The 26,935-nt window shown below is 34.9% G+C and overlaps 1 protein-coding gene across 2 annotated transcripts; it reads right to left on the bottom strand.

Annotated features, from left to right (window-relative positions):
• Positions 1-9,176: 9,176 nt before the first annotated feature.
• LOC126751301 (calcyphosin-like protein) lies at positions 9,177-23,942 on the bottom strand. 2 transcript variants are annotated; one of them, XM_050461459.1, is made up of 6 exons: positions 23,887-23,942; positions 10,396-10,544; positions 10,173-10,292; positions 10,038-10,095; positions 9,703-9,915; positions 9,177-9,499 (listed from the first exon to the last, which is right to left on the bottom strand). In XM_050461459.1, the coding sequence occupies exons 1-6, from the start codon at positions 23,926-23,928 to the stop codon at positions 9,398-9,400; spliced, it is 684 nt and encodes a 227-aa protein (XP_050317416.1). In that variant the 5' UTR covers positions 23,929-23,942; the 3' UTR covers positions 9,177-9,397. The 2 variants fall into 2 exon arrangements, with proteins under 2 accessions (XP_050317416.1, XP_050317417.1); XM_050461460.1 differs by lacking the exon at positions 23,887-23,942 and adding an exon at positions 12,832-13,049.
• Positions 23,943-26,935: the final 2,993 nt, after the last annotated feature.

The following is a 26,935-nucleotide window of genomic DNA, read 5'->3' as shown; positions in this document are numbered from 1 at the left end:
CGAAACAGATGTTGAAGTCAGTTTCCGGAATAGCGTTTACGTTTAACCTAAATTGACTCAAAACGGTTTTCCCAGAGCAAAAAGTCAGGCGAATACGGTGATTATGGCACAGTTCTGGTTGAAAATTTAACGAAAACCTCACGAAGAATCAATGCAGTAAGCGACGGTATATTATTGTGGTGCGAAAACCAAGAGTTTTCGGCCTCTTTTTCCGAATAGCTTCATTCAAACAACGCATAACACTCAAATATTTCATGACATCCTGATACTCGGAAACCATTTTTTAACAGAAACGCAACATTTTTTTACCAAAAAACTGAGTAATTTTGGAACCAATCGCTCTTTCTCTTTTCTTAGGCCCAAATGGTCTTCCAAAATGATTTTCTCTGATCCTTTCGATATTCCAACTATGCCAGTAAGACTTCTTACTGCTAATTGTCGATTTTCAAACACCAATTTCCATATTCTATTGAAGTTTTGATCAACAGTTATCTTGAGGGCCCTCCTAGACATGGTTCTCGACCCTCTTTGAATAAGTTTTACTTATCAAAACCTCTTCATCGCGAGAAACAATTGCCACCGAAGGCCTTTTCCAACATTCTTAAATTTTCGGCACCCGAAATTTGATTCCTTACACAAAATTTAATGGAACTTCTTTGCTGAATAATTTCATTCATCCTAAAAATCGCCGAATGCACTTTAAATACTTCAGAAAGACATGCGTATACTAAACACTAATGATTGTTTTGATGTGGCATTTAGCACAGATGTCACTGACAGTCACATGTACCTAGAAAAAGATATTTCGCAGAATACGTTTTTGCGTGAAATTTAAATTAAAAATAGTAAGGCTTATTTTTTGCTCAAAGTAGTATTTAGTATGCTTAGAATGTTCGAGAACTTTCTCTTAAGACGATTTTTTCATTAGGAAAATCATTCGCAATAGACAAGAACAGATAGTAATGTATTTGTTTTAGTTACACTTTATTCTTATTGTATATTCCTAAGCTCATGTCATATTAGTTATCACTATAAAAGTCCACGCCCAAATACAGAAAAAGCATGTGGGTACAAATGCCTTTGAGTAAAGTTCACTACATTAGTGCGGAATAAATTTCAAAACCGAACAAGTGATTTAGCAGTCACAACAAATGCAGTCCTTTTGGTATTTAGGATTTGGTTTGACTAATATAATTAGCCTTCTGCTTTTTCAGTGTGCTAATACATATGGTATGCATGCAAATATTTTATATCTTTCAAATGCCAGCCATTTTATAAACTTTTATTTATCTCAATTTTTTCAAAGTGTGAAACTTCTGACATTCATTTGGACACATCGTAATAAATAAACCAGAAACGTAGCAAATAAATTGCCAGTTTTTGAAATAATAAAATATTGCCGCAAATTAAACTTTTTTATTTATTATTGTTAGAAGCTGGATTCTTAAACCACCAAATTAAAAGGAATAAATTTTAAATTGCTTAAAATTGGCTGTGTAATTCACCAGCAGAATTTACGCACAAACTTTCACATTTTACACATACATATGTATGTATATACGCTCATATGAATACGTCACACACCTACGCACGAAAGCATGCGTGTATATGTGGTAAGCGCATGCATAAAGTTGCAACTTGAAAAAAATATAGAAAGTAAATATTGCATTTATTCAAGGCATGCGGAATATTCATTAAGTTGCAAAAATAAACTTTGCTTCTCAAGTATGTACATAGATACAACGCTTACTGCTATGCACTTGTACATATGTAGGCGTACGTGTGCAAATCTTCATTTGCTCCATATGCCAAAGTGGTAGCCTCAACACTCCGCCCGCATTGTTTTTACCGCTGTTATCTGCTTATGACTATATATACTTACATATACATACATATGTATATAGCAGTGGCGCTTGTAGAAGTGCTGAAGATTTCTGATTAGCATTTTCGCTTACGAAACTTCAAAGCGCCAGCTGCAATCTGCAATTTACCACAACAACAATGGCTGCCATAAAACTTCAGTACAGTGATTGCAGCCGAAAATTTACAATTTCAATAAGATTGTGCCAAAAATACCATAAACTTGAATGAAATGTATGCTAAGGCATATAACACGTGTGTGTATTTGTGTTGCTAAATGAACTTACATCTATACAATACCATATATACATATGTAACTATATATGGTTTATAGCATATGTACATATATACCTATGCACGATAGTACAGTTAGAATTGCAGTGGTTTCTTTGCAAATGTAACCGAGCGGGAGACTTTGCTGCTGCTGGAAGGCACACTCTCACCAGCATCCTCACACGTTTGTTTCTGGGTGTGTGTGTGTGAGTGTGTGGGGGCAATTGGTTATCTGCATGCATGTGCATATAAATGCAAAGTTTTCATTATTGGCATTTAAAATTTTTCGGGCTAAATTGCAATCAAAAGCAAAACTTTCTGTTTACTGTTAGGTTGCCGCCCTTTACAATTGCACACTCATAAGAGCTTTCGTTGTTATGCTCACAAGTGTGTGTAATTGCATTTGTTTGATTGCTATTTTGACTGTTGGTTTCTGCAAATGCCTAATATTCTGATTGTTAACGCAAGTAAATTAGAATTATGAGTGTGTGTAGGCCAATCGCTTCGGAATTATTCGCAGAATTTTCTCTACAATAGTTTTGGTGTAATAGTAGATTTCTCCAAGTAGACAGGATTTGATTTCCAATGAAAATTTTGATTAGCAAATAAATCTAAAACAGAGCTATTATAAATATTGTATTGACTTCTATATAAGATGCTTGGCCTTGCAAATTTTTGCTTAAGCTAACTATGGCCGGTTAATTGATGGAGGAATTTATATTGACTACTAGACATATGGTTGAATAGTGTTCAAATTTTTGTAAAATTATAGATGCTTTCACAGTGTAGAATAGACCTTCTCACTAATCATAATTTGTATTACCAATAACTTATGAATTCGTACATCTCAATGATTTGAGTAAGCAGACAGTTTCGTCCAAGTAAGCTTCAACTTAAGCAGAAAAGAGAAAGAATGTTAACTTCAGTTGCATCGAAGCTATAATACCTTGCAGAAATCAAAAAAACTTTCCACATAAGAATTTGATTGAATTTTGTGGCAGCTATATGCTTCTGTGGTCTGATCTGAAAGAAATATTAGAAGTTTGCACTGTTGTCTTATGAGGATAACTTATCAAATAAAAAAATGTCCATTCAAGTGATTGGTTCCGATTGTTTGGTGTGTATGCTATATGGCAGTTAACCTATATCGACGGTTCGGATAAGTGAGTAGCTTTTCGTATAGAAATGAGATCTGAAATCCAATCAGAAAATCCTTGTAAAAATTGGACAATGAGTCTGCCTTTTAGTGAAATCCTATTTCTCCGGACCTATTACCATCATTATACCGATATACTTATAATTTAGTGTGAAAATATATATATTGGGAAAAAAACTACGCGGAAATTGTAATTTAATTCCCTGGGTAAAAGATATTTTAAAAAAAGGTTTCGGTAAGTTGGTAGCACTGTTCACAGGAACTGATTAAGTTCAGTAGCGCGATTTTCACAATAGATAAAATATCGAACAAAGAATTTGTCTCAAATTTTGTATTTAAAACCAAATTTCGTGTGGAGAATAGTTTCAAATGTTGGAAATTTCGATTCAGTTTTATCAAAAAAAACAGGCCGGCCAAAGCCTTCGGTGTATAGTACACAGACAAGGTTTTGGATATGGTTGATCGTGCGAATTCCGATCAGACATTTATGGAGAGCATTCTAACTGCCGATAAGACATGAGTTTATGAGTTTGACATGCAAGCAATAAACAATCATCGAAATGGAGGGACGAAAAGGCGAAACCAAAAAAAAAGAAAAACACGCCGAATCCGCTTAAAAGCCGAGGAGGGCTCATTGTTTTATTTCGATATTCGTGGTTTGGGGTATCATAAATTTTTTTTGGGTGAGACAGGCGGTGAATAATGTGCGTGAGATTATTTGACTGTTATTGTGGAAGAATTCATAGATGTTACACGAAGATAATGCACCATTGCATCGAGCCATCATTGTGACCGAATTTAAAGCCAAAAACATAATGAATGCAATCGATCAACCACCATATTCACCAGACTTAGCTCCGCGTGATTTCTTCCTGTTTCCCAAACTGGAATTGCCGTGGTACCAGTCGATCGGGTCATAGTTTAACACTTTGGGTTACATTATTGGCAATTTTGTAAAAATTCCTATTTTTTATGTAATAACTATAATTTATGTTCATCGGAGATAGTGTAGCTTTCTAACGGAATTGTAAAATTAATACTTTCCTGGCCGTTGATCGCGTCCACCTTGCATCTGTTGTCTCAAGCGCGTTGTCAGAACATCAGTTGACCGACTATAGGAAATCTATATTTTCTACTGGATATCGCGCCGAATAAGTCTTTATACTGATCTGCTCGATATATCCATTTCCATTTACATTATTTTCTTTTTTCTATGGGAATAGTTTTTATGGCTCTTTCTTCATTTTCTTATTCTATCATGAACAAAACCATCAATAGTGCGGCAACCAATCATCCTAGAAATAATAAGTTTTTTGTCTCACTTGCGCTTTCTCCACGCTTACTTTCCCACCGCATTATTAATAAGTTTCTTTTTCTGTGGAATTGTTTTATTGTATGCATTGTAAAGTTGGTGAAAGAACATATGATAAGCCTATGCTATATACAGTCGAACTTCCATAACTCGAACTTCTTTAACTCGAATTTTCTCTAACTCGAACTAAATGGGTTGGCAGTAGCATTAAGAGAGTAATTAACATATAAATTTCTTTCCGTAACTCGAACTTCCATAACTCGAAGTTCTCCATAACTCGAACGAAAATACATAATTATGACTTCTATAACTCGAAGTAATGTGCTTTTCTCTCATTCTACAACTCGCAGTATCCTGGCCTATAACTCCAAGGCCTGGATGACTGGCCAAATTTTTAAGGAATGGGTTCTAAATTTGGATAAGCGCTTTCAAAGTACTGGCCGAAAAATTTTATTGTTTATTGAAAATTGCCCAGCACATTCTAAACTGAAAGCCATTGAACTGGCATTTTTTCCACCGAATATGACCTCTAAATTACAGCCGCTGGATCAGGGAGTAATTCAAAACTTGAAAGTTTTTTTTCGTACCAGAATAGTAAAAGAAGCACTAAAGCGTATAGAGGCAAACGAAAAACAAGATATTACACATACGGATTGCATCAATCATGTAACAAAAGCTTGGGATATTGACGTCAAAAATCAAACCATAGCGAATTGCTTCAAAAAAGCTGGATTTGGTCAATACTCTGAATGGGAAGAGGAAGATGACATACCTCTGAGTTTTTAAGTACTACTGATGAATATCGAAATATAATTGAAGCTGATTACGAAGCATGGTTAAAAGCAAACAAAATAACTTGCAGTGCTACTCTTCAGGATTATATTGCATGACCTTTGCACAACTGGCTTTCCTACAGATGCTGATATTGTTGAGAATTACTGCCCTGAATTAGATGATCCAATATTAAGCGGAACGGAGAGTGACGGCGAGGGATCGGTAGAAGAAACTATTCACCAGCCTCCAAATGCTTTCCGAACATTGAGTTTATATTTGCAAACAAATGACACTACAACTGATGAGCACTATACGGCTTTAAACAAATTAGAGTCATTTTTTACTGAAAATACAAAAAAAAAAGAAAATTTTCAGTCACTAATTTGTGAATATTTCACTTCACTGTAACTTATTACAGTTTTCTGTAATGTGTGTTTTAAACAACAAATACATATTCATCATTTAATATACTCTAAAGTTGCAATTGAGTTTCTTTAAAAAAAAATTTTTTTTCTATAACTCGAGGGAGACCCTAAGTCGAAGTTTTTTTTGGGATAATAGTGATTCGAGTTATGGAAGTTCGACTGTATATCGATCTTTGATGTTTTGAGATGTAACAATTTAAGGAAAAAACTGGCGTGCTGAGGGGAGTTTCATCAAATCTACTTGGGTAGCAATAAAGGGGAAGAAAATTTCTAATGACATAGATAATGCTTCAGAAATGGTGGTATCTTTGTTTCTCTTACTACTTTTCTTTCTACACCTCAGCAGCAGTAATGCGTTACAAAGATTTCGATTTGATTTGAGAAATCCTCAAAGATGAAGCAAGAATAGAGAGGAAGTAAAAATGAAACATATTCATTACTTCTTAATTTGCTTCTGTACATATTATACATTTATACAACTTTTTGGTCAGACAAATGCCTAGCCCAAGGATTTGCATCATAAATGCACTATTTTTTAACAAGACACGAAAAATAGATAAACAAGTAGGAATAATTGTAACTGTCACTAATTTTTTCCCCGTGCTCATTCAAAGTAAATTTACGGAGGCAGTTTCATTCAAAAATTTCTCAAAGCTATTCTCCACTTCTCAAAGAAACACAACTTACTTCCTCATATTATATTTCGCAACTTCCTTCGGTGTAAATATGTGTGTGTGAGAGTAGAAACTCTTTGCGTCTATCATTCTCTCCATTCATGACAGTTTTTTTTGTTATAATGCGAAATTTTCTCAAATTATATGAAACTTGATAGTTCTAGAATTTGAGTGCACAAAACCACGCACACACACACGATACTTCAGCACCTAGAGCAACCGCACTAAATACTTGTATAACAGTACATATCGAAAAAGTTATTGTTGTTGTGGAAGTGAAAGGAAATCGCACATTCAAAATAATATGAAAATTACTAAGAAATTATCTTAAGCATGTAAAGTTTGCTTCTATTCTGGTGTAACGTCTTGAAACCAAGTAAATAATGAAGAACGAAGTCACTACTTTTAATCTTCATGTGTAACGATTTTAGAAAGTGATTTAGTATAAGTGATGTTCAAGAGAATTCAAAATCTCTTTAAAAAATGTTTGATATCAAGCAATATCCCTTTTGGAATACCGTTCTCCATTATAAACTAGCAAGAGTGAAATCTTGATGAACCTTTGTGTTTATTTCTTGGGTTAGAGTACTAAGAGAATTATTGATTCTCAATTGTTACTGAATGCCTTTACGTTTGGCATAATAGCTTTATGAAAGTGAAATATTTAAAATTTAATTTGAAATCAGTGTTAGCTATCAGAATTGAATGATTGGAGGGTGCAAATGTATACATTCTCTTATATTCCTCTTATGTTCGAGATCGGCCTGATAAGTAGTTAGCCTTTAGGTTAGGTTAGCTTTACCAAGTAGGCCAATAAGCCTCGCATCTACCAGTTTGGTCCTTTGCGATACCAGATGGAGTTCACTTGCTAAGTACGAGAGAAGTAATCATCGTTAAGGATGCCTGCGCTTGACGCGAATTTCAACAGACTCTACGGCCTCACTATCGATCCGGTGTATCATACTGTGTAGTCTTGCCAATGCGGGACAAGTGAGCAAGAGATTGTTTCCCTGGTGCCCTTCTCCAGACATTTCCTCTAGTCTTCTCGATCTGTCCGTCCTATCTTGTGGTCATGCTTCTCCACCAAACATTGACCAGTTAGAATTCCCATCATGTTCCTACACTCTCTTCTATCGAGTGCCAGTAGGAATTTTGTGTACTTTTGATCTACCGTTTTGCAAATGACTTTTGCAGTTTTGCACCCAGCTAGCTCATTCCAACCGGTTTTGATTTTCTTTACCATGCTTCTGTCAAGGTCGTCGTATAAAAAATGCATGGATTTCTCAATTTTGGTAATCTCGTCCACTATTTCATTGCCCTCGATGTCTTTGTGGCCCAGCACCCACTATAAGTGAAATTGCTTACTTCTGGCAACACTTTCCACTGCTGCCCTGCTTCTCAAGACACTTCTGGCCGATATGCGATACGAGGTTACTGTCTTGATTGCTGCTTGGCTGTCTACGTAGATGTTGACTCTGGATTTGCCTGCTGGTGCATTGGAGGCCAGCTCCGTGACTTTCGCAATCGAAAAAGCCTCATCTTGAAATATACTGCAGTAGTCCGGCATCTTAAAAGGTTGCCATATGCCTAACTCTGGACAGTATATTGTAGCATCAACCATCATCCATTTTCGAGCCATCCGTATACATGTTTAAAGTGTTGCGCGTAGCTAACATGTAGTACCATTGCGCTAAGCATTTTTTCTATGTTTACTTTGAACCTTGTTTCCCAGTTGAAAAGTGGAATCACGTAGTCGGTGTTTGCCCAGTCGCTATTATTAACCGAGCTGTGCCTGAACGTTCTATATGCAAATTTTCCTGCAGCCAGTAATCGTTTCTCCGATTTTACAGCGCAGTTTTCTGAGAAGAGGTGTATAGGTGGCAGGTTAGTTAGCCTTTAAAAGCAGATCGAAATTTGTAGAAAATTTGGGGTTTATTTTCCAATACACTTTACACCTCTCAAAAGTTCGTCTTCTGATGCTCTAAACAGTAGGTTTCCATTGCGATGATACTGACCCAATTCGACTCACCAGTTTCTTTTCTCATGTTTAGAAACGAAAAGTCACCTTCCGCCCTGAAAAGATTATCTTGTTTGGAACGGTGTTAAATCTAGAGAATAAGTTGGACGGGGCTGCAGGCCTTGGTGACCACAATATTTTCGTCTGCTTTGTTATAGATTTGACCGTAGAAGCCATATTTTTTTAGTTCTGTTGTAAGAGCAGTAAACAATAATTAATGCAGGTATGAACATACCTACTTTCTTAGTTATTGTGTACACCTTGAACGGCGAGTATGACAATACGGTGTCGTGGAATATTTTTACGCTATGCCATTCATCACAACTGTTTTCCCCACTCCTGGAACATACAATATTTCCTTAAGATTTCCGCAATTTTTTCGTAACTAAGTAAGGCCTCAGGTAACATCCTTTTTCCGTCGATTATCAATGTTTTTTACAAAATACTCTTATATTTTTACGTCATAAAATCTCTTCAACATGTTTCTATCCCAGGAAATGCTCGAGAGATAATTTACTATGACATGTAAATTAAAAATCGGTAAATTTCCTTGAAATAGTATTCTATCGAAAATTTTGAATTATGACTCATGCTTGATAAAAGGATATCCGAGTTGGTAAAACCATTTATAAAAATTTCTGAAACTTTAATTATCTCTCTGTATTTGCACTGAAATAAAAAATCGTTTTATAATTTTGCTTGCAAGAAATTGAAAGCACTGAGTGAATTTATGTATATAATAATTAATTTACATCGACGTTATCGTATACTATATGTAGACATACATTTCCAGTTTTTCACAACATAAAACATATAAAGACGAGAAATCTAAATACTAGTAGAGATTCTTAAATACTGAAACACTGCGAGACTTCAACGCACCATTGGTTAAATTGAAAAGTTGATTTACAAAGCATAGGCACGTCTCATGATCAGGTCGAAGAACATATCGTTGTCGATGGAGGCGCTAATGGTCGCATAATAGTTCTCGAATTCTTCTTTCGTGATCTAAAAGATATAACATAAATATTAGCCATTTATGGGAATGCGATACAAATTTACATAAATTCAAATGCAAAATGGATTTACTTTACACTTTCTACACAAAAATATTTTCGGTTTATATGTATATGCCAAATACATCAGCACTCTGTCGGCAATATACTCTCACTAAATATGCAACGCATTTAATTTTCCACTCAAGAGCTCACCTTTCCATCCAAATTGCCACGCCCCCCTTCGAAATTATTCAAAAATTCCGTCAGTATTTCATCTTCACTCAACTCGCCACTCTGAAATTTCGGATGCTCTTTCACTGAGTAGACATTCTTCAAGTCATCCACAGTAATAACGCCATCGCCGGACTTGTCCATCTTGGCGAAAGCTTGATGGATGATGTCTAGACGGCACTGCGACATCGGTGGCTAACGGAAATAGAAGAAAATTCGTTATAAAAAAACTCCACCTCTAGATATATTAAGCAAAGCAGCAAGTAAATTAACATAAAGTTCGCTTCGCATACTAACTAAGTGTGTGCATTACTTACCCGCAATTTCAATAGAAACTCTGTCATGTTAATGGAACCGCTGCCATCTTCATCGAAACTAAATCAACACCAAGTCGGGTATTTTATTAAAATGGTTTGCCTTTATATTTGGCAGTATGTGTATGTTGTACTCACCACTTGAACATCTCCTTGATTTCCTCGTCGCTTACATCTAAACCCGTCTCACGTATGCCATTGATGAATTCTTCCTCGTTCAGTGCTTTGCTGCCATCGTCGTCCATATTGCGGAAAGCTCTAGTAGAAAATTTATGGTATGCGTTGTAAATTTGTTTAATGGTTGTTGTTTTATACACTTTGACGCTAGTGCAAGTGTGTGCAATAGCCGGCCCCCTCTTACCTGCCCAAACCGACAATACCAGTTGCCCCACGACTCAGACACAACAAACGTAATTTGGTAATTGGATCTTTCTCCTCGCCATTTGCCAACTCTCGCATCGACTTGTTAACCAAATTGGCTTCCAATGAGTAGAGGTCTTGATTACTCAGCTGTAAAAGGAAAGACGCAGAACGGTAATTAACATATTAAACTTCGGAACAATTAGTTGATTTCTAGATGTTGTGATAATGGCGGCGTTGAGATAATTGTGCACATATTTTTTATTAAAAAATAGAAAAGAAATGGTTTCACACAGTTTTTTAGTGAAACATTTCACATCTTTTTGAGGATTGTGTGAACATTTGAAGAACATTCATTCTCCTTGACGGTACACCTAAAGTTGTGAGACTGTAATTCACTGGGAACAAACGGACACTACAAATATTTTCACATGGTCCACTAATATGCTTAAAATGACTACCATCAATAAAGGAATTCCAAGAACTGAGGAGAAATACTAAATCATAACTTGAGCTTGGCTTTTTTTTGATCTTAAAACTTATTTACATAATTTTGTACACAAAGCGAGAGGCGTAGAAGGGAGGCTGAAAAGAAGTAAAACAATGATAACTAAAGTGTATAAATTTCTCAGCTATCGGACAAATGATTACGATTTCATAAAATAATCTTAAAAAGTGGTTAGCAAATTTAACCAGAAATTGACTAATGGATGGGGATGACCCACAAATTATTTTGATTGTTATAGCTGATCTAGTGTTATAAGAAGAACCAGTAGATATATACTTCATGAATAATAAGGAATGCTAGGCTCTTTTAGCTCGGGAACGAGGTACCAAATGCCTTAAAAGAATACATTTGAACAGAGTTTTGAGTCATTTAGTCCTTAGATCTCAAGCAAACGCTACTTCTAATAAGTGATGAAAATTTAGGGAAAACGATGAGATAATCGCTGAGGCTCAGATATATTTTTAAACATTGAAAAAATTTTATTGCAGTAAAATGGTATCGAAAATATGAAATATCGCTTTAATCGACCCATTCTCCTCATTGAAAACTATTTTGAACAAGAAAGTCGAATGGCTAAAGTCATTATTTATTATGTTTCTCCTTTGAAATAATTTAAGATTGAAATTGAATGAACAACTGCATACTAAGAAATTCAGCTTGAGTCACCTCTTCGATAAGTTAAGAGCTTAATCTGACCACAGCATAACAAGCAAATTGTAATAATAAGAAATGATTACATAAAATTAGTAGAATTAAATTTGAGGTTTTGAATAAGTTTATAATCAAAAAAAAAGCTAGCGAAGGTCACCTAAAGTTATCTACAGAGCTGACAAAAAAGTGCTTTCCTAAAACCGTCGAAAACATTATTAATTTGTACGATATCTTTGTATCTAGTTGTTGTTAAATATTCTGCTTGGTTTATTACGGTATGAATTTTCAAAGCTTTTATTAAATTAGATGGCTATAAAAGAAGCGTCTGAAGGAGAGAAGTGTCAATGAAATTTTTTAAAATAAAAATTTAGTTATTTTCATAAAAAAACGTTTTTTTTCATTACAGTGCAACAAATCGAAAACATGACGCAATATTTATTTATAGTATAGGAACCATTAGTTCGAGTTAATCACAGATTTGAAAGCGGCCTGCGGTTTATTATGCCTTACAAGCTATAATTATCAAAATATAATAATTCGATATACAGTAACTTCAGAAAGTGACGACGGAAACCTTAACCCTAATTCAGCTAGGCAAAGCAATATCATTTATAATGACACTCCTTTTGAAAATATAGTAAATCTGAAGTTACTTTTCGAAAAGCAATACTTTCTCGTATTACGAATCAGAAATTACTTTACTTGCCGCAATTGGAAGGCGCCTTAAAGCGATTAACTAAAACGCAAGCAAGTGAGTCAATGAATGTAGTTGGCTTAAAACAAACAATAATACCAAAAGCAAAGTGAGAAATTAACCGAAAACTGGGAGTCACATGAAAATGAGTGTTTCGCAATTTTCAGTGAGTCACAACTGAAATGCCATCGAGTAAACTGAAATAGAAAGCAAAATAAAGCAATTGAAACTAAAAGGCCGCCATATGTTGTAGTTGTCTGACAAGATATGAGTCTCACAGAAAATAAAAATAAATGTGAATGCACATAAGTAACTACTTTAATATGAACACACGGGTATATGTACGTATTTTCAAGTGTGAAGTGAAGAATAATTTAATTACTTTTAGAGTTTCGTGAGAAAAGAACTTTATGTGCGGGAAACAATAAAATCTTTATGTGAGCAGTGCGAGTGCGAGCGTTAAAAATTTAATTATCGCTTCTGCCGGTCGTTGCTCTAAGCGCTTAAAACCAGACGCTAATTCCCCAGTTATTTTTTTATCTCCCGCTACTTTCAATTACACACAGTGCAATATTTCTACTTACATCTGCTTCCTCGGACATTTTTCTCCCACGAATTTATCGATTTATTAGAAGAATAAATATGTTCTGTTTTCCGCGCTGTCTGCAGAAAAAAGATGACTAGACACCACCACGAATATTCTATCGAAATCGATAAGTGGAAATTTATATATTTCTGCGGAATTTTTATTCAGAGCGACGAACTTGTTACTCTTGCGGCTTTGAAAGTTAAACTAAAGCTTGCTGGCGCTGAGTAAGCCAGTAAATGTGATTGTGAAAGCGTTTAACGCCGACACGGGGCCGGCAGACCGCAGCGCTACACATGTAGTCGGTTGTTTATGCCCACCTATGGACACATGTACATGTGTGTACATAAGCAGCTATATAATTATATACTATATCTATATACACGCAGATATATCTCACTATTATCTTCGCATACAAATATGGTATGCCGGTAAATTGACGAATGTGCGGCAAAGCGTGTGGACAAATAACGCTGCGCCAGATCTCGTATGTGCTATGATTGTTTGTGGCACGTTCATGTGGTTTAACGTCGGCGATAACAAAAACAATGACGCATGCTACTACAGTTAATGAAAGTGTGGGAAATTTCTAAGAAAATAAAAGCGGTAGAAAGGTGGTGGACTAAAATTTTGCCGCTTGCAATGTTCTAATAGTTTTTTATTGAACTTGTAGACTTTTCACCAATTTTTAACTGTTATTATTATATATTTTTTAAGTTGGTTACGAAGTTTTCAACATCCCCAAAGAGATTTCGGAGACCCATCGAAGTAAATAGGTATATGAACGATCAGCGTGACGATTTGAGATGATTTAGACACGGTCCTCTGTATGTACATACATATGCGAACAACTCCGTCAGTTTTTGTTAAATCAAAACTTTGCATTTGTCGGAACCACTAATACCGGATCACTATAACATATAGCTGTCATGCAAACTGATCCAAGCCAAGTCTTTATATGGAAAACTTCTTATTTGACGAGATAGCTTCACGAAATTCAGAATGGATTAATATTCAAGACAATAATATAACCGCATAAGAAATTATTCAGCTAGGATAACTATGTCATACAAACTGACAAACAAAATCAAACTGCATTTCTTCATAACCAAATACATAACTTCAATTGGACTCGAATGTTGTTTATATCCCAACCCGACTCGAAATATTTCGTATATTACAACCCTAGTGTTGCAATCTGGCAACAGAAAAAACCAACTTTATCTTAAATTTGGCAATAAAGTCATATCAAGGGCAAGTGTTTATCGATGGTATGGTGAATTTAATCGAGGTCGTAGATCACTTAAAAACGGATTTCTTGAAGGCCGTCCAAAATCAGTTGTTCTTCCGAAAAATATTGATGGTTGCACAAACTAATATTGCTAGATCGTCATATGACAAATCGTAAGATAGAGGAAACTATAGGCATTAGTGGGACCAGCATATATTCAATATTGCAAAGGTCATTTGACTGTAAAAAAATGTTTTCACGTAGGATCGCACACAATTTATCAATCACTCAAAGAAAGGTTCGTGTAGATTGATCGGGAGAAATGTTACAACAAAACTATAGCGAGGCTTCGGAACACATCTATGGAATCGAGAGATATGGTGAAACGTTGATTTAGGCCACAAATTAAAGAACAGTCCTTGGGTACTTCAGATAAGCCGAATCCAACAAAAGTTGTTCGCGCACGAGCACTTCCATAAAAATAGCTGCCTGTTGCCTACTGGACACATCCCAACTATACCACTGACAACAACGCGGAACAATAAGTTCTTAATGATATTCCAACATCTGTTTGTCGGTTGTCTTTCAAGAAATCAGGAAAACTAACAGGCGAACACAGACCGCTCTTCATCATGCAAACATCGACGTAAAAAATAAACTAATAGGTCAACGTTTTTCGACACCTGAGTAGGTAGTTTGTGCTTTTTCAAAAACAATGAAGCGATTTTCGAGGATTAAAATTTGTTTTTGTTCTCTAATCTCGAAATATTAAAGGCATCCTACATATGAGAGCAAATAAAAGCACCAATTTTCATTCTGATAACTCGGATATTCACTGACATTTGCAATATAAAGTTAACCGGAACAAAGGAATTCATTTTAATTTATATCCAGTTTCGTATCAGAAAATGTCGCCAAACCCATTCCCTCTAAATTGCATTTCAAAGTCATCATTTTACCTTTTCTTTCCCAATCATACTAATTTTCAAAATGTGTCGAGAAATTTTATGTGACAACGGGTCTTTGTTTCAGACGTAAGACAATACGGTATTCGGAATTTTTCTTTTTGAGAACTCTTGCTTACTTTATGGTGTACTCTAGCCTTCTCTTAATACATTGACTTACTACGGAAGAGTGTTTGCAAATACAGAGAGAATCTGTAATCCATAACGTTACAGTCTTTAGTTAATTGAACTGCCTAAATTGGAGGGTGTTGATGCGACGACCTTTGGTTCCAACGAGGCGACGCTATCTACCATATACGAGTACTCAACGAAGCAATTAACTTATTGAAGGAAACTTTTGGTGAGCAAATTCTATAATAATGCCTTTCGGCTGGAGTTTATTCGAGCCAGCCGTGGTAGTCCCCGATATCATTTAAGACATAATGTTTGTAATAAAGTTAAATTCTTGATGATAACAAAGAACTATTTTCAAGAAAACCACAAGTTTAAAAAAAACTTTCATTCTTAGATATAACAGGATTTGCTTAAACTATGGCTTGTTCAGACAGAAAATCAATTTTCTGGAATGAAAAATATGGCACTTTTATTTCTTTCATTAAACGAACAGCAAAATTAGGGAATCGCTCGCATTACTTAAGAAATTAACGAGGCATTAGTCATCCATTTTCTTGAAGTGCTAAGTTTCAGCAAAATTTTTGGCATCTTCAAATTTCTTGGGGGACGGCTCTTACCAAAAATATATGACCAATTACAGGCATTTCTGTGTAGAAAAAAACGCTACGTTCGGATTTTTTTCTCAAGATTGCCACAGAATAACACAAAGCCTTTTATTTTTGTTCATTTGTCAAGTGCACAGAATATAGGGTTATTTAAATTGGATTTTTTTTTAATCGTTCTGTAATTTATATTGGTCAGAAATCGCATACTGACGCACTGTTTATTTACTTAAATGGTATTTTATAATTTTAATGTTAAAATTTTACAAAAGCGGATTTTCTCAAAAACAAAAATTATGATAACTCTGGCTGATCCAACACCGGGATGTCCTTAGTTCTTCCACGCTGAACTTTAGTAAAAATAAGGAAATTTAAATTTCAGTAATCATACTTCGAAGTATATCTTGACAGTCACACTCACACGCACTCTTATAAATCTCTTCATCTCTTCATTCCACTCAATCGCTTTGACATTGCTCTTTGCGCACACTAACATAGTTACATTACTCGCTCGTTCAATTCATGCCGAGTACATCGTGTAATGATTATGAATAAATAAACAAAAGTGCTGCCGATAAATAATGAACGCAAAAATAACACAAAGAGAAAACAACATGCACAAAAAATACAACAACATTAAGGTCATTGAAGACTATCTAACTACCTACTCGTACGAGTACAAGTAAATAACAACACAAGTAGGAGTTGCGATGCAACAACAAATATAGAGCATTACGTTCGCCGGCTCTCTTCGCCTTACTTTTGGCTCGAAGCCACCCACATGCAACCACAGCGGCTCCCAATTGACATTTGCCTGCGCGAATGACTGCCGTGCAATAACAACAAAAGAAATAAATACATGAAAGGCGAAAGCGACGGAAATGAGTTGAGCGTGAGCGATTAAATTTGAATAAGTTGCTTCAAGCACCAGCATATACTTGCAATGTACTTATAGGTATGTACATATATATTACATACGAACATTTTTAGAAGAACTGACATGCAACAGGCAGCGAGTGGCAAGCATTCAACTGCTTACGAGTACGCATATACAAGTACTTGTATTTCTAAAAGTGCTCGTACTTATTAAAGTAAGCATTGATATACTCGCATCAACACACGTACTCTCACAATCGGCTTGTACCATTCGCACATACTGCAATTGCAATTACAGATTGCCATTGTTGTTGATATTGTTGCACCGCGCAGCGCCAAAGCTTGCTTACTTTGTGACCCAACCCATTGGGTATTCGGTTTGAATGCGCTCGTCCACACTTCAATGAATCTCATCTTTATACAAATGTGTTCTTATTGATATGCATATACATACATATGTACATATGTTAATGTTAATGTATATACCTTTGCAGGTGTGTGTTTGTGGTGCTCGAGTTCAGCTCATTTGTGACTCGCATTCTCTTTCACTTAATTTTCATGGGAATTGTTGAAAATTTTCAATTAATTTCCAGCTCAATGACTGATGAGCCCATTGATAAATAGCGGAAATCTTTTTTGTGCGTCACGCCTGCACTCGTTTACAACAACAACAAAAATTAATGTATTACATAAAAGCGCCGTGTAGGAAATGTACACTATGACAGATAATTGTTTACTGAATTGTTGGCATCGCTGCTGATTCATCTCAACAATTGTATATGTATGTAATAGTATTTGACTGATCGTAATATATACATATGAATAACGATCAAATAATTTTAGATAAGACACTTTACAAGTTTTCGGTTTAGACGTTTTGTGTGTGTGGCAATGATCCGATTACGCCCATCTACGAACTTGTACTTCCATACCAAGTTCCTTCGAGATATCTCAATTTTTACTCAAGTTACAGCTTGGACGGAAGGACGGTCGGGCGACAGACCTTCAGCCGTATTTCGACTCGTCTCGTCATCTTGATCATTTATATATACATAACCCTATATCTATTACGATAAGTTTTAGGTGATACATACAACCGTTAGATTAATAAAACTTTTAAACTCTGTAGAAACATCTTGTAACAAGAAGAAACATCGACTGCGGCTGCACCTCCGTCATGATACCATTTACAGGTGCATTTCCTATAGCAACCTTTCATGAAGATCATTTTATGACAGATATATGTATGATATAGAGATCCGATATCGGCGGTTTTGACAAATGAACAGATTCTTGGGGCGAAAAGACGTGTGCCATATCATATGTGCCAACCATATCAAAAGCTGTTGGGCTACTTCGTGTATAAACGGACGCACAGAGAGACTGGCTTGACTAAATCGACTCATATGTATATTATAGGGTCATCGCTGTGTTAATAACTTCATAGCAAACTTAATATATATATATATATAACTTATAGCTTAATATATGGAGAAACTATTTAAATATTTTTATCCTATATTAAAATAACTGACTTTTGAGCATTCAATACTTAATAAGGGCATTAAGCTTGTTAGCTCTCAATTAGTAAAAGTTTTTAATAATTTTTCATTAATATTTAATACTATGATGCATCACATCAAAAAATATTTCATCAAATGTATTTATTTTTCGGGTTTTCTTTAATTATCCTTGTTTTACATTTTATGTAGTGATCTAGAGAGAGGCATCAAATACCTCCGTTTACAAATTTTTGTGTTAAGATTTCAATCTGGCCATCCCACGTTTCCAATTGTTAAACGTCAAAACCTCCTGAACTTTGACAGCTGATCGAATTCAGGAGGTTTTGAGGTTTAGCAATTGCTCTCTCACTTCCAATGAAAGATAATTTGGGCATCTCTTTATCTATGTCATGGCGTATTCTTCGCAGATGAGTAAGCTACGTACGCTTTGCTTAAATAAATAGTTTAACGTTTGTAATATTGCTTTGTACTATAACCTTTATTTATCATTCGTATATAAACAAATAACTGAAAACTCTCTTTGTAGTATGAAGTGTTCTCTTTTATACGATTTTATGTCATAGAATTACCTAGACTAGCAACATGTTAGCTTAAGTGAAATATATACAAAATGTTCTGTTCTCGTTGTCAATTTCAAGATAATTTCATAATGTCACCATATTAGAAAACTTAACCCCTATTAACAAAAACTGGGACAGTCGATGCAAATCATTCGCCATTTTTCGCGAGCTGCAACAGTACAGAGACAACCAATTACAAAAATGGCTAAGATGTTTTTAGTACGAAATCTTATAAATAATTACGAATATCTTATAAATTTATAGCGATCGGAACAAAAACCTCTGCAATGCTTTTGTGGTCTTTTTTACGGTTAATATATTTTTCGTACAGGAAATAATCGATCCATTAGCCGGCCTTTGCTCGATTAAACCGTTGATTTAAAACATTTTATCATACAAAATAAAAATCTTATTTTAATGCATTAATCCTTAAACGAAATCAAATCGAGTTGATACTGGAATGCCACTCTGCAGGTTGTTGTCCACACTATGAATTTGGCTGTGTTTAACTCTGATGGTTGTTGTCCACACTGTAAATTTTGTTATGGGCATTGATAAAATAACAATCAGCTGACGAATTTTAGTCTTCAGGAAGAATTAAAAACGAAAAAGCCAAACAAGTATAACAGCAGATTAATCGAGCCTATCATTAATTGAGTAGCCAGCTGTGCGAAAGACAAAAACTGATTTCTCAATTATAATCTTAATGTACTAAATTAATTTGGCTATGCGAAAATGCTATAAAGAACAAGTGATGTACAAATATGTACTGATGTATTTTAATTTTCCTACAGGGTGTGAGTAGCATTTTAATTGTTTGCAAATATACTATATATAAACAAGGCTTTATTTACGGAAGAGCGTACATATGTTACGAATCGTAAAGGTCAGTAAGCACAGCATTTGCATATTGCCATCTGCATTCCCAAGGGATCCACATATTTATTTAATGCAATTAATTGTACGAAAAATTGTAAAAATTAAAAAAAAAATTTTGGTAACACTTTAAACTTTCAGGTAGGTTTATTTAAAAGTAACAAATAAGAAAGGGATAAGTTCAGGTGCAACCGAACATTTTACAATCTTGCAACTTGCAACAAGTAAAGCCAGAATAAATATACTCTATATACCAGGTAGTTCAGTAATTTTTGTCGTTTGATAAGAAAAACACAATTTTATGATTCAAAATACATTTCATTATTCAGTATCATCTTCCTGAACATTAATACACACAATGCCAGTTTGACCTCTTCATTTGATGAGAAACGCTTCCATTTTTTGGGTTCAAACAAAATGATGAATACGGTGGATGCTCCCATTCGAAAACATCGATATCAGCCATTTTGAAAATGGTCTTGTAGTGCATTGTCCTGATGAAAAGGAATGTTTTTCTTCTGTAAACCGGGTCTTTTTTCACGATTTTTTTCCTTTAACTCGTCCAAAAGGTTGCAATAATATTCAGAATTAACTGTTTTACCAGCTTGCAAGTAATCCACAAACAAAATGCCTCTTGCATCCCAAATAACTGATGCCACTGATCTTTAGCCTGATCTTTAGCCTCTTGTTTTGATTCAGGATCATGGTGATAGACGCCAAGTCTCATCCATAGTGATGAATTGATGCACAAAATCCACTTTATCCTTTTTAAAACGCTCCAAATGTTGCTGAGAAAGTCGCATTCGAATGTGTTTTTGTTCGATTGTTAGCGAATGCGGCACACATTGTGCACACAGCTTTCGGAAACCAAAAATTTCTCTTAAAATATGACTCACACTGCCTAATGAGATGTTTAGAGCCTTTACTAAATCTCTCTCAGTCAATCGATGATCTTCCAAAACCATATCCTGTATTTTGGCTATGATTTCTGGTCTTGATGCGCTTTTTAGACGTTCATTCACGTGGATCGTCTTCAAGGCTTGTACGACCACGTTTAAATTCAGCAACCTTTCTACTCTCTTTCTACTGTTCTAATTGTAGCTGAACAATCATTACACACTTTTAACATTCGTTCGTGAATTTCTATTAGTGCAACACCTTCCGAAAATAAGAATTTTATCACTGCACGATATTTATTTTTTCCTGTTGTAAAAAAAATACTGTCACTCGGCGACACTAAATGGCTTGTAAACCACGAATGAATTTACAGATTGAAATGAAGCTTCTCATACGTTCATATGAAGGCTGTACAACAAAACCACAAAAAAATCTCTTATCTCTCTTATCGAACGACAAAACTTATTGAACAACAATAACTCATACACTGACCGACACATTAATATGCCACATACTAAAACATGTTCGCTGGGTTTCATTCACATACAATCACCAATTATATGGAGCAATGTCAGCCAGGTGTTCGAAAATCCTGGTAATGGTTACATGGGGGCTGGGTCAAGTTTTCGCCCAACTGTATATATTTTAGGCATAATGTTATACTGTTATAAGAAAAACACGCTCTGTAATTTTCATTAAGAGAACTCATATATTGGCCGATATCTGCAGCATAAAGTCACGAAAATCTTTTTATTAGGTATATGGGGGCTCAGAAAAGTATTGACCCTATTTAAGTCATTTTGATACAAAGAATTACTATTATCAAGAAAGGATTCTGTCTGAATTTCAATTGTATCAGCGGTGCTGTGGAATCCATGACAGAATTGCTTAGCTGCCAGAATTGCAAATCAATTCTGATTATCAATGGTGTCATAGAATCTGATTGGATTTTCGTCTTTTCGAACATATGCAAAACCAATATTCGAACCAGATATTTACTAATGTGACAAAACTTGCAAATTAATACATTTGGAAGCAATCCTATTAAAGTTTTTAATGAGTTCCGAATTAAAGAAAGATTTTAAAAGATAACATATGTAAATCGAATGAATAAAGACGCATTTGGGTGTTAAGTTACGTTTATTAAATATTCTTTAAGGGAGGAGAATCTTCAAAAAAATTTAATTTTTTTTGCTTAAATCTCTTTAAAATGTATGGGCAGAAAGCGAAGACTTTGACGCGCGATTTCTCAGTTTTTCATTTTTACGATTTTTGGGACAAAGTTTATTATCTTTGGCATTAAATTATCTTCTATTTAAACTAAAAAAAACTAAGAAAAGTTAAGTTTGAAAATATGCTTAAACAACATAAAGTAAAATTTTTTGGCCACTTTTTTTCAAATTTTAAAATTTTTTTAGAATTGTACAATTGTTTTTGAAATTTTCCTAGTTTAACTTGAACATAAGTTATTAACAAATTTGAATCTTTTTGAATTTTTTGTTTCCGATAGAAATTGCGAAATGCATCCTACCCGCCGTCCGACAAATGCACATGCGAGATGCATCGAGCAATTGCTTCCCTAAGGCAGAATATCAAAGAATTCGTATCCGGATGATGTTTAAATATTTTCGGCTCTTAAATATCCGCATTTTTTTGTTTTTCAAAACTCAATAATTAAAACATTACGTGTTTTATTCTTATGTTTTCTTCTATAAAAATAAAGATAAATTAATTCGTAACAATAAAATAACTTGATTTCTTAACTTGCATTTCAAATCTGTGTGCGATTATCTTCTTGCTTTGTTTCTGACAGCAAAACCGATAAAATTGGTTGCCGTGACACCCAAAACCGATACAAATTCTGTTTCGAATATCAAACCAATAATGTCTGAATTCATGACACCTACTGCCTTTTTTGATCGGTTTTAATTCTGATTCCGACAACTATCGGATTCCATAACACCCCTGGTATATCTCACACATTGGCCGATATTTTCGGTCAAAAATCAACTATAAATACCACATATATCCACATATTTGGTGAGTAGGTGGTGGTCTTGAGCAGTTTTGGTTGGATTTATCCAATTTTTGGTCATAAGGTGGCATACTTTAAGGGAATTATTACTATAAGGCGTAATTGTAGCCCGATTTCGCCTATTTTTACACTGTACTATAGGAGTATGAAAAGAATGATACATACTGAGTTAGTCGAAATCCGTGAAATTTCCTGAAATGGGATGGTGCTCACGCCCATCGACCAATTTTCACCCCTGCGCCCATAAAGCCCTGTTGTACAAAAATGTAATGTCCCTGTCGTTGTTAGTTATTGATTTATGCGCTTTTAGTGGTTTTGAACAGTACCATTAAAAGGGGGGGTGAGCAGGGCTGTCTTCGGATTTTGACCATTTTCACACTGTCAGTTCTTATAAGATTCGCACTCACTCGTTAAGCACGCATGAACCAATTTTGAATACCTGCGCTTGACGCGAATTTCAATAAGTTCTGCTGCCTTACTATAGATACCTCTTTCAGTGTCTCATCACTATAGCATATTGCTCTCATACAAACTGACCGACCAAAATCAAATTTCTTTGAGCAATATTGTGTATTTGTGAAGGGTACTTTACCTTCGGTGCGTTCGTAGTTAACGTTTTTTCTTGTTTTAAATGTCTGTTTATAATTATACCTACCCTGTAAAAAATACGGAATTTTGTTCTGGGCCTAAGACCCAATATAAACACAAACAAATTTAAAACATTTTTACCAATATCGATTTTTCCTTATCTACAGTATTATCCCTGTATCGAGCAATAAATAGAGAAACCCGAACTCTCATTGGCTCACAACCTCCGAATTGTATTAAATATACTAAAAACGCAAACGAGCGATATGTATAACCACCTACTTTGGCAGAGTCATTTACTTACATACAGTATATGTTTGTATATACGTATGTTTTTATGTAAACGAGCTTGCCACGTATGACATTTGGTGTCATTGCCCTCAAAAAGTAATTGAACTCACTCGGCCTTCTAACGAAGCGACATTAATGGTCAAGCGTCAAAAGGAACTAATTAGCTAACTGTAACATTTCTGTGCCACATAGCACACATAATTGTTTCAAGTAAAGGTACCACGCACTGAAAATCACTTCAAATACTTCGCGTTTCTCAATATATGTAAATTTTTCGATAAGTAGTCTTTAATACCAGTCCACTCATATTTATATTCAATGCATTTAACGCTTTCATGTTCGCCGAAAAAAGAATGTTCGCGTTAAATTTAGCGTAAAATTTATGTAAACCGCGTCGGAGAGCAGACAAAAATGTTTTGCAAATAAATTTGTTAAGTATTTTTTAATATTTCGGAGACTCTTTTTACTGAGCCCCGTTTTGTATATGCACTGTACCTTTCTTCGACGCTTCAAAGAATTTCGGTTTATTTGTAACATTTCGCTTCAACACACGAATCAACACTAAATTAAATGTCGAAATTATTGAATGCGTGCAACAACAAGGGAATGCGTTCATGATACGGAAGTGTTCAGTCCCAGCCAAATTGAGGGTACAAACAAAAAAGTCAAAAAATGAAAGAAAAATACAGAGAATACACAAAAAACCAAAGTAAATAGAAACATAAAGCGAAACAAAAACAAAATACACGCCAAATTAAACAAACCTCAAGGCGGAAGGACTCTCCTTTATTTTGCATGACACAACTCATATTTCACCGCACCCGCCGCCAACCGCCACCCACTCGTCATTATAAGTTTTTATACGTGTATATTGTGTTTTTCTTAGCGCATTTGGTTCCCATCGGTGGTTAGCAACGACGCAAGTGAATAAATAAGAACCACAACATAAAACAAATGGGGCATAAGTCACGGAAATGACAATGGGAATAAGGAAATATCGGTGACAGAATTGTTGGATGAAGTGTGCGTTTGTATGTTGTACTTGTAGGCTTGTGAAGGGGGTTTCCAAAACTAACCGACTTTTAGTAAATACTATAAAAGCTCTTTATATAAACCTGGCTGTTAGTACTGATGCCAAGTAATAACTTTTTGTAGCTTTAGTACACAAATTCTCTGATAATTACCAATTATCATTGAAAGAAATTACGATATATTCGTTTATATTCTTATTGTGATCAAAAAGTAAGGTAAATATTTAAAATTTATTTTTCCAAACCAATTTCATCCCCTTCTATATCGAACTTTTTCAACGCTTTTCCCAGCACTCGAACAGTTAGAATAGTCTTTTTCCAGTATAGTCTGCAACACCTTTTTATATTCTCGTTTTATTTCCTCAATCGCGTCAAAACGGCGTCCCCGCATCGGCCTTTTTAGTTAGTGGCATAGCCAGAAGTCTCACGGAGCCAATTCAGGCGAATACAGTGGTTGCGGAACGATATGCGTCAAGTTTTTGACAAAAAAGTTACAAAGAACAAATGCAGTATATCATTATGCAATATCATCATGAGAAACCAAGAGTTTTACACCCCTAATTCCAGTCGTTTTAGACTAACAGCTGGATGCCAATGCATAATGCTCACATAATATTCTATGTTGACAGTTTGGCTCTCCGTAAGGAATTATTAGCGCACCACACCACGATAACAATTTCACCACATTTTTCGATGATAGGGTATGTAGCTGTCAACAGGTGCAAAAGTTTGACAAATTTTCGCTTCTTTACTAGTTTCTATGTAGCTCGTCGTCATGTACATGATTATCAAAAGCGAATCTAACGAATCTAACGAACCATGCGGCCTACTCAAAGAAATTAGTTGTATTGCGATTCATTCATTGGAGTGGAGAGACAGTACTTCCTTCTGCGTTAAAAAAATTCAACCTCAGGGTTGCAGAGAATGTCTATAACTTATGATTTCTAAAACAATCATATTTTAAATCAAATCTTAACTTTTCAAAAAAAAAAAAAAACTTTCATTTTTGAGAAAACTTGTCATTCACAGTGGTAATATGTGACCTATAAAACCAAAATTAATGGTATTGGAGATAGCGTTTATACCACCTTAATGAGATATTCGCTTACTCTCTCGTATTGAATTCGATTCGATAACGTTCCTTTGGCTATTAAATATACATACATTTTTTGACAAGAGAACTTTTCATAAGAAATTTGCTATTAACTATTTAATTAGAAGTCAATGGGATAAAGTTATATAGTATTGTCTTTGGATATCGGTATACTCCTCTTTGCTCATATAGACTGACACCTTATAAAATACACAGAAGTCGCACATGAAAATGATTGTATTTGACCGAAAAACAGTCAACAACTAATGTGTCTGATAAGAACAAATTAAAAATGTATGCTAAAATTGTATGCAATTTATTGCTTCCTTTAGCTTGGAATGCACCATACAAGTATTCTGGTGGGGACAAAAGTTGGCAGGTGACACATTATTTTACGCATAATTACATTTACATATCAGTCGTAAGCATATGTATTCCAATCTATGCACATGCCTTTATATATAAGTATTGTACATATGTACATAAATATTTCTATGTATATGCTCTGCTAATGAATTAAATTAATTGGAGTGATTACAAAAGTGGGGTACTTAGCGGCGCAGTATTTTCGTAGAAATGTCAGAAATATTTCTAGTATACTAGTGTACTGAGGTAAATAAGTTGCGCAGTAACTATATGTCTATTAAAGCAAAAGCGGATAAACATGACAATGTAATTAAAGCATTTCAGTTCTATACCCTGCACAGATATTGATCTGAAAATTTTCACACGTCCTTTTCTTCTCAAGAAGCTGTTCAACCGCCGATAGAAGACCACTATAACGTATATTTGCTATACAAACTGAAAATCAAGTTCTTGTATTGAGGAGTTATTTAATTCTAAACGGTATTTCTTGGTGCAACCGAAGTAAATGTCTTTTCTTGTTTCCATTCATAACGGAAAGTATATACAGATCACTTTTTGCATCAACTTGCTTCGTGATCAAGCAAACTGCACAAAACTAGGGTGAGTAAAAAAACAGGATATTTTTTTCGCTTTGTACTCAGAAAAATAGGTTTTAAGATGCGCTCTTAATTGTAACGATAAAATCCAATTTTCTTTTTATACTTTTGCAACATGTCGCTACAGTTGTACTTGTTTATGTACCACCTAAAAGTAATCGAAATAGTTATTGGGTTATATACGTATATATAAATGATCAGGATGACGAGCCGTGTTGACTTCTTGTTATAAGTGTTTTTTGGCAAAAAGCACGAGTTCCTAGATGGACGTAATCGGACAACTGCAACGCCTACAAAATAGCCTACTCCATCCGAAGTAGCATCTTTTGGCGAGAGTTATTCTGCGTCGAATTTCGCGGCTGACATATTCGTTGGTGTTAATACTGATTTCAAGATAGAAGAAATTATTTACGACTTCAAAGATATGACTGTCAACAGTGACGTGAGAGCCAAGTTGT

This window comes from Bactrocera neohumeralis, chromosome 2, assembly GCF_024586455.1.
Source record: "Bactrocera neohumeralis isolate Rockhampton chromosome 2, APGP_CSIRO_Bneo_wtdbg2-racon-allhic-juicebox.fasta_v2, whole genome shotgun sequence".
Classification (NCBI taxonomy): Eukaryota; Metazoa; Arthropoda; class Insecta; order Diptera; family Tephritidae; genus Bactrocera; species Bactrocera neohumeralis.
Note: the sequence above shows the minus strand (reverse complement) of the source record. Positions and strands in the feature narration are given on the sequence as shown.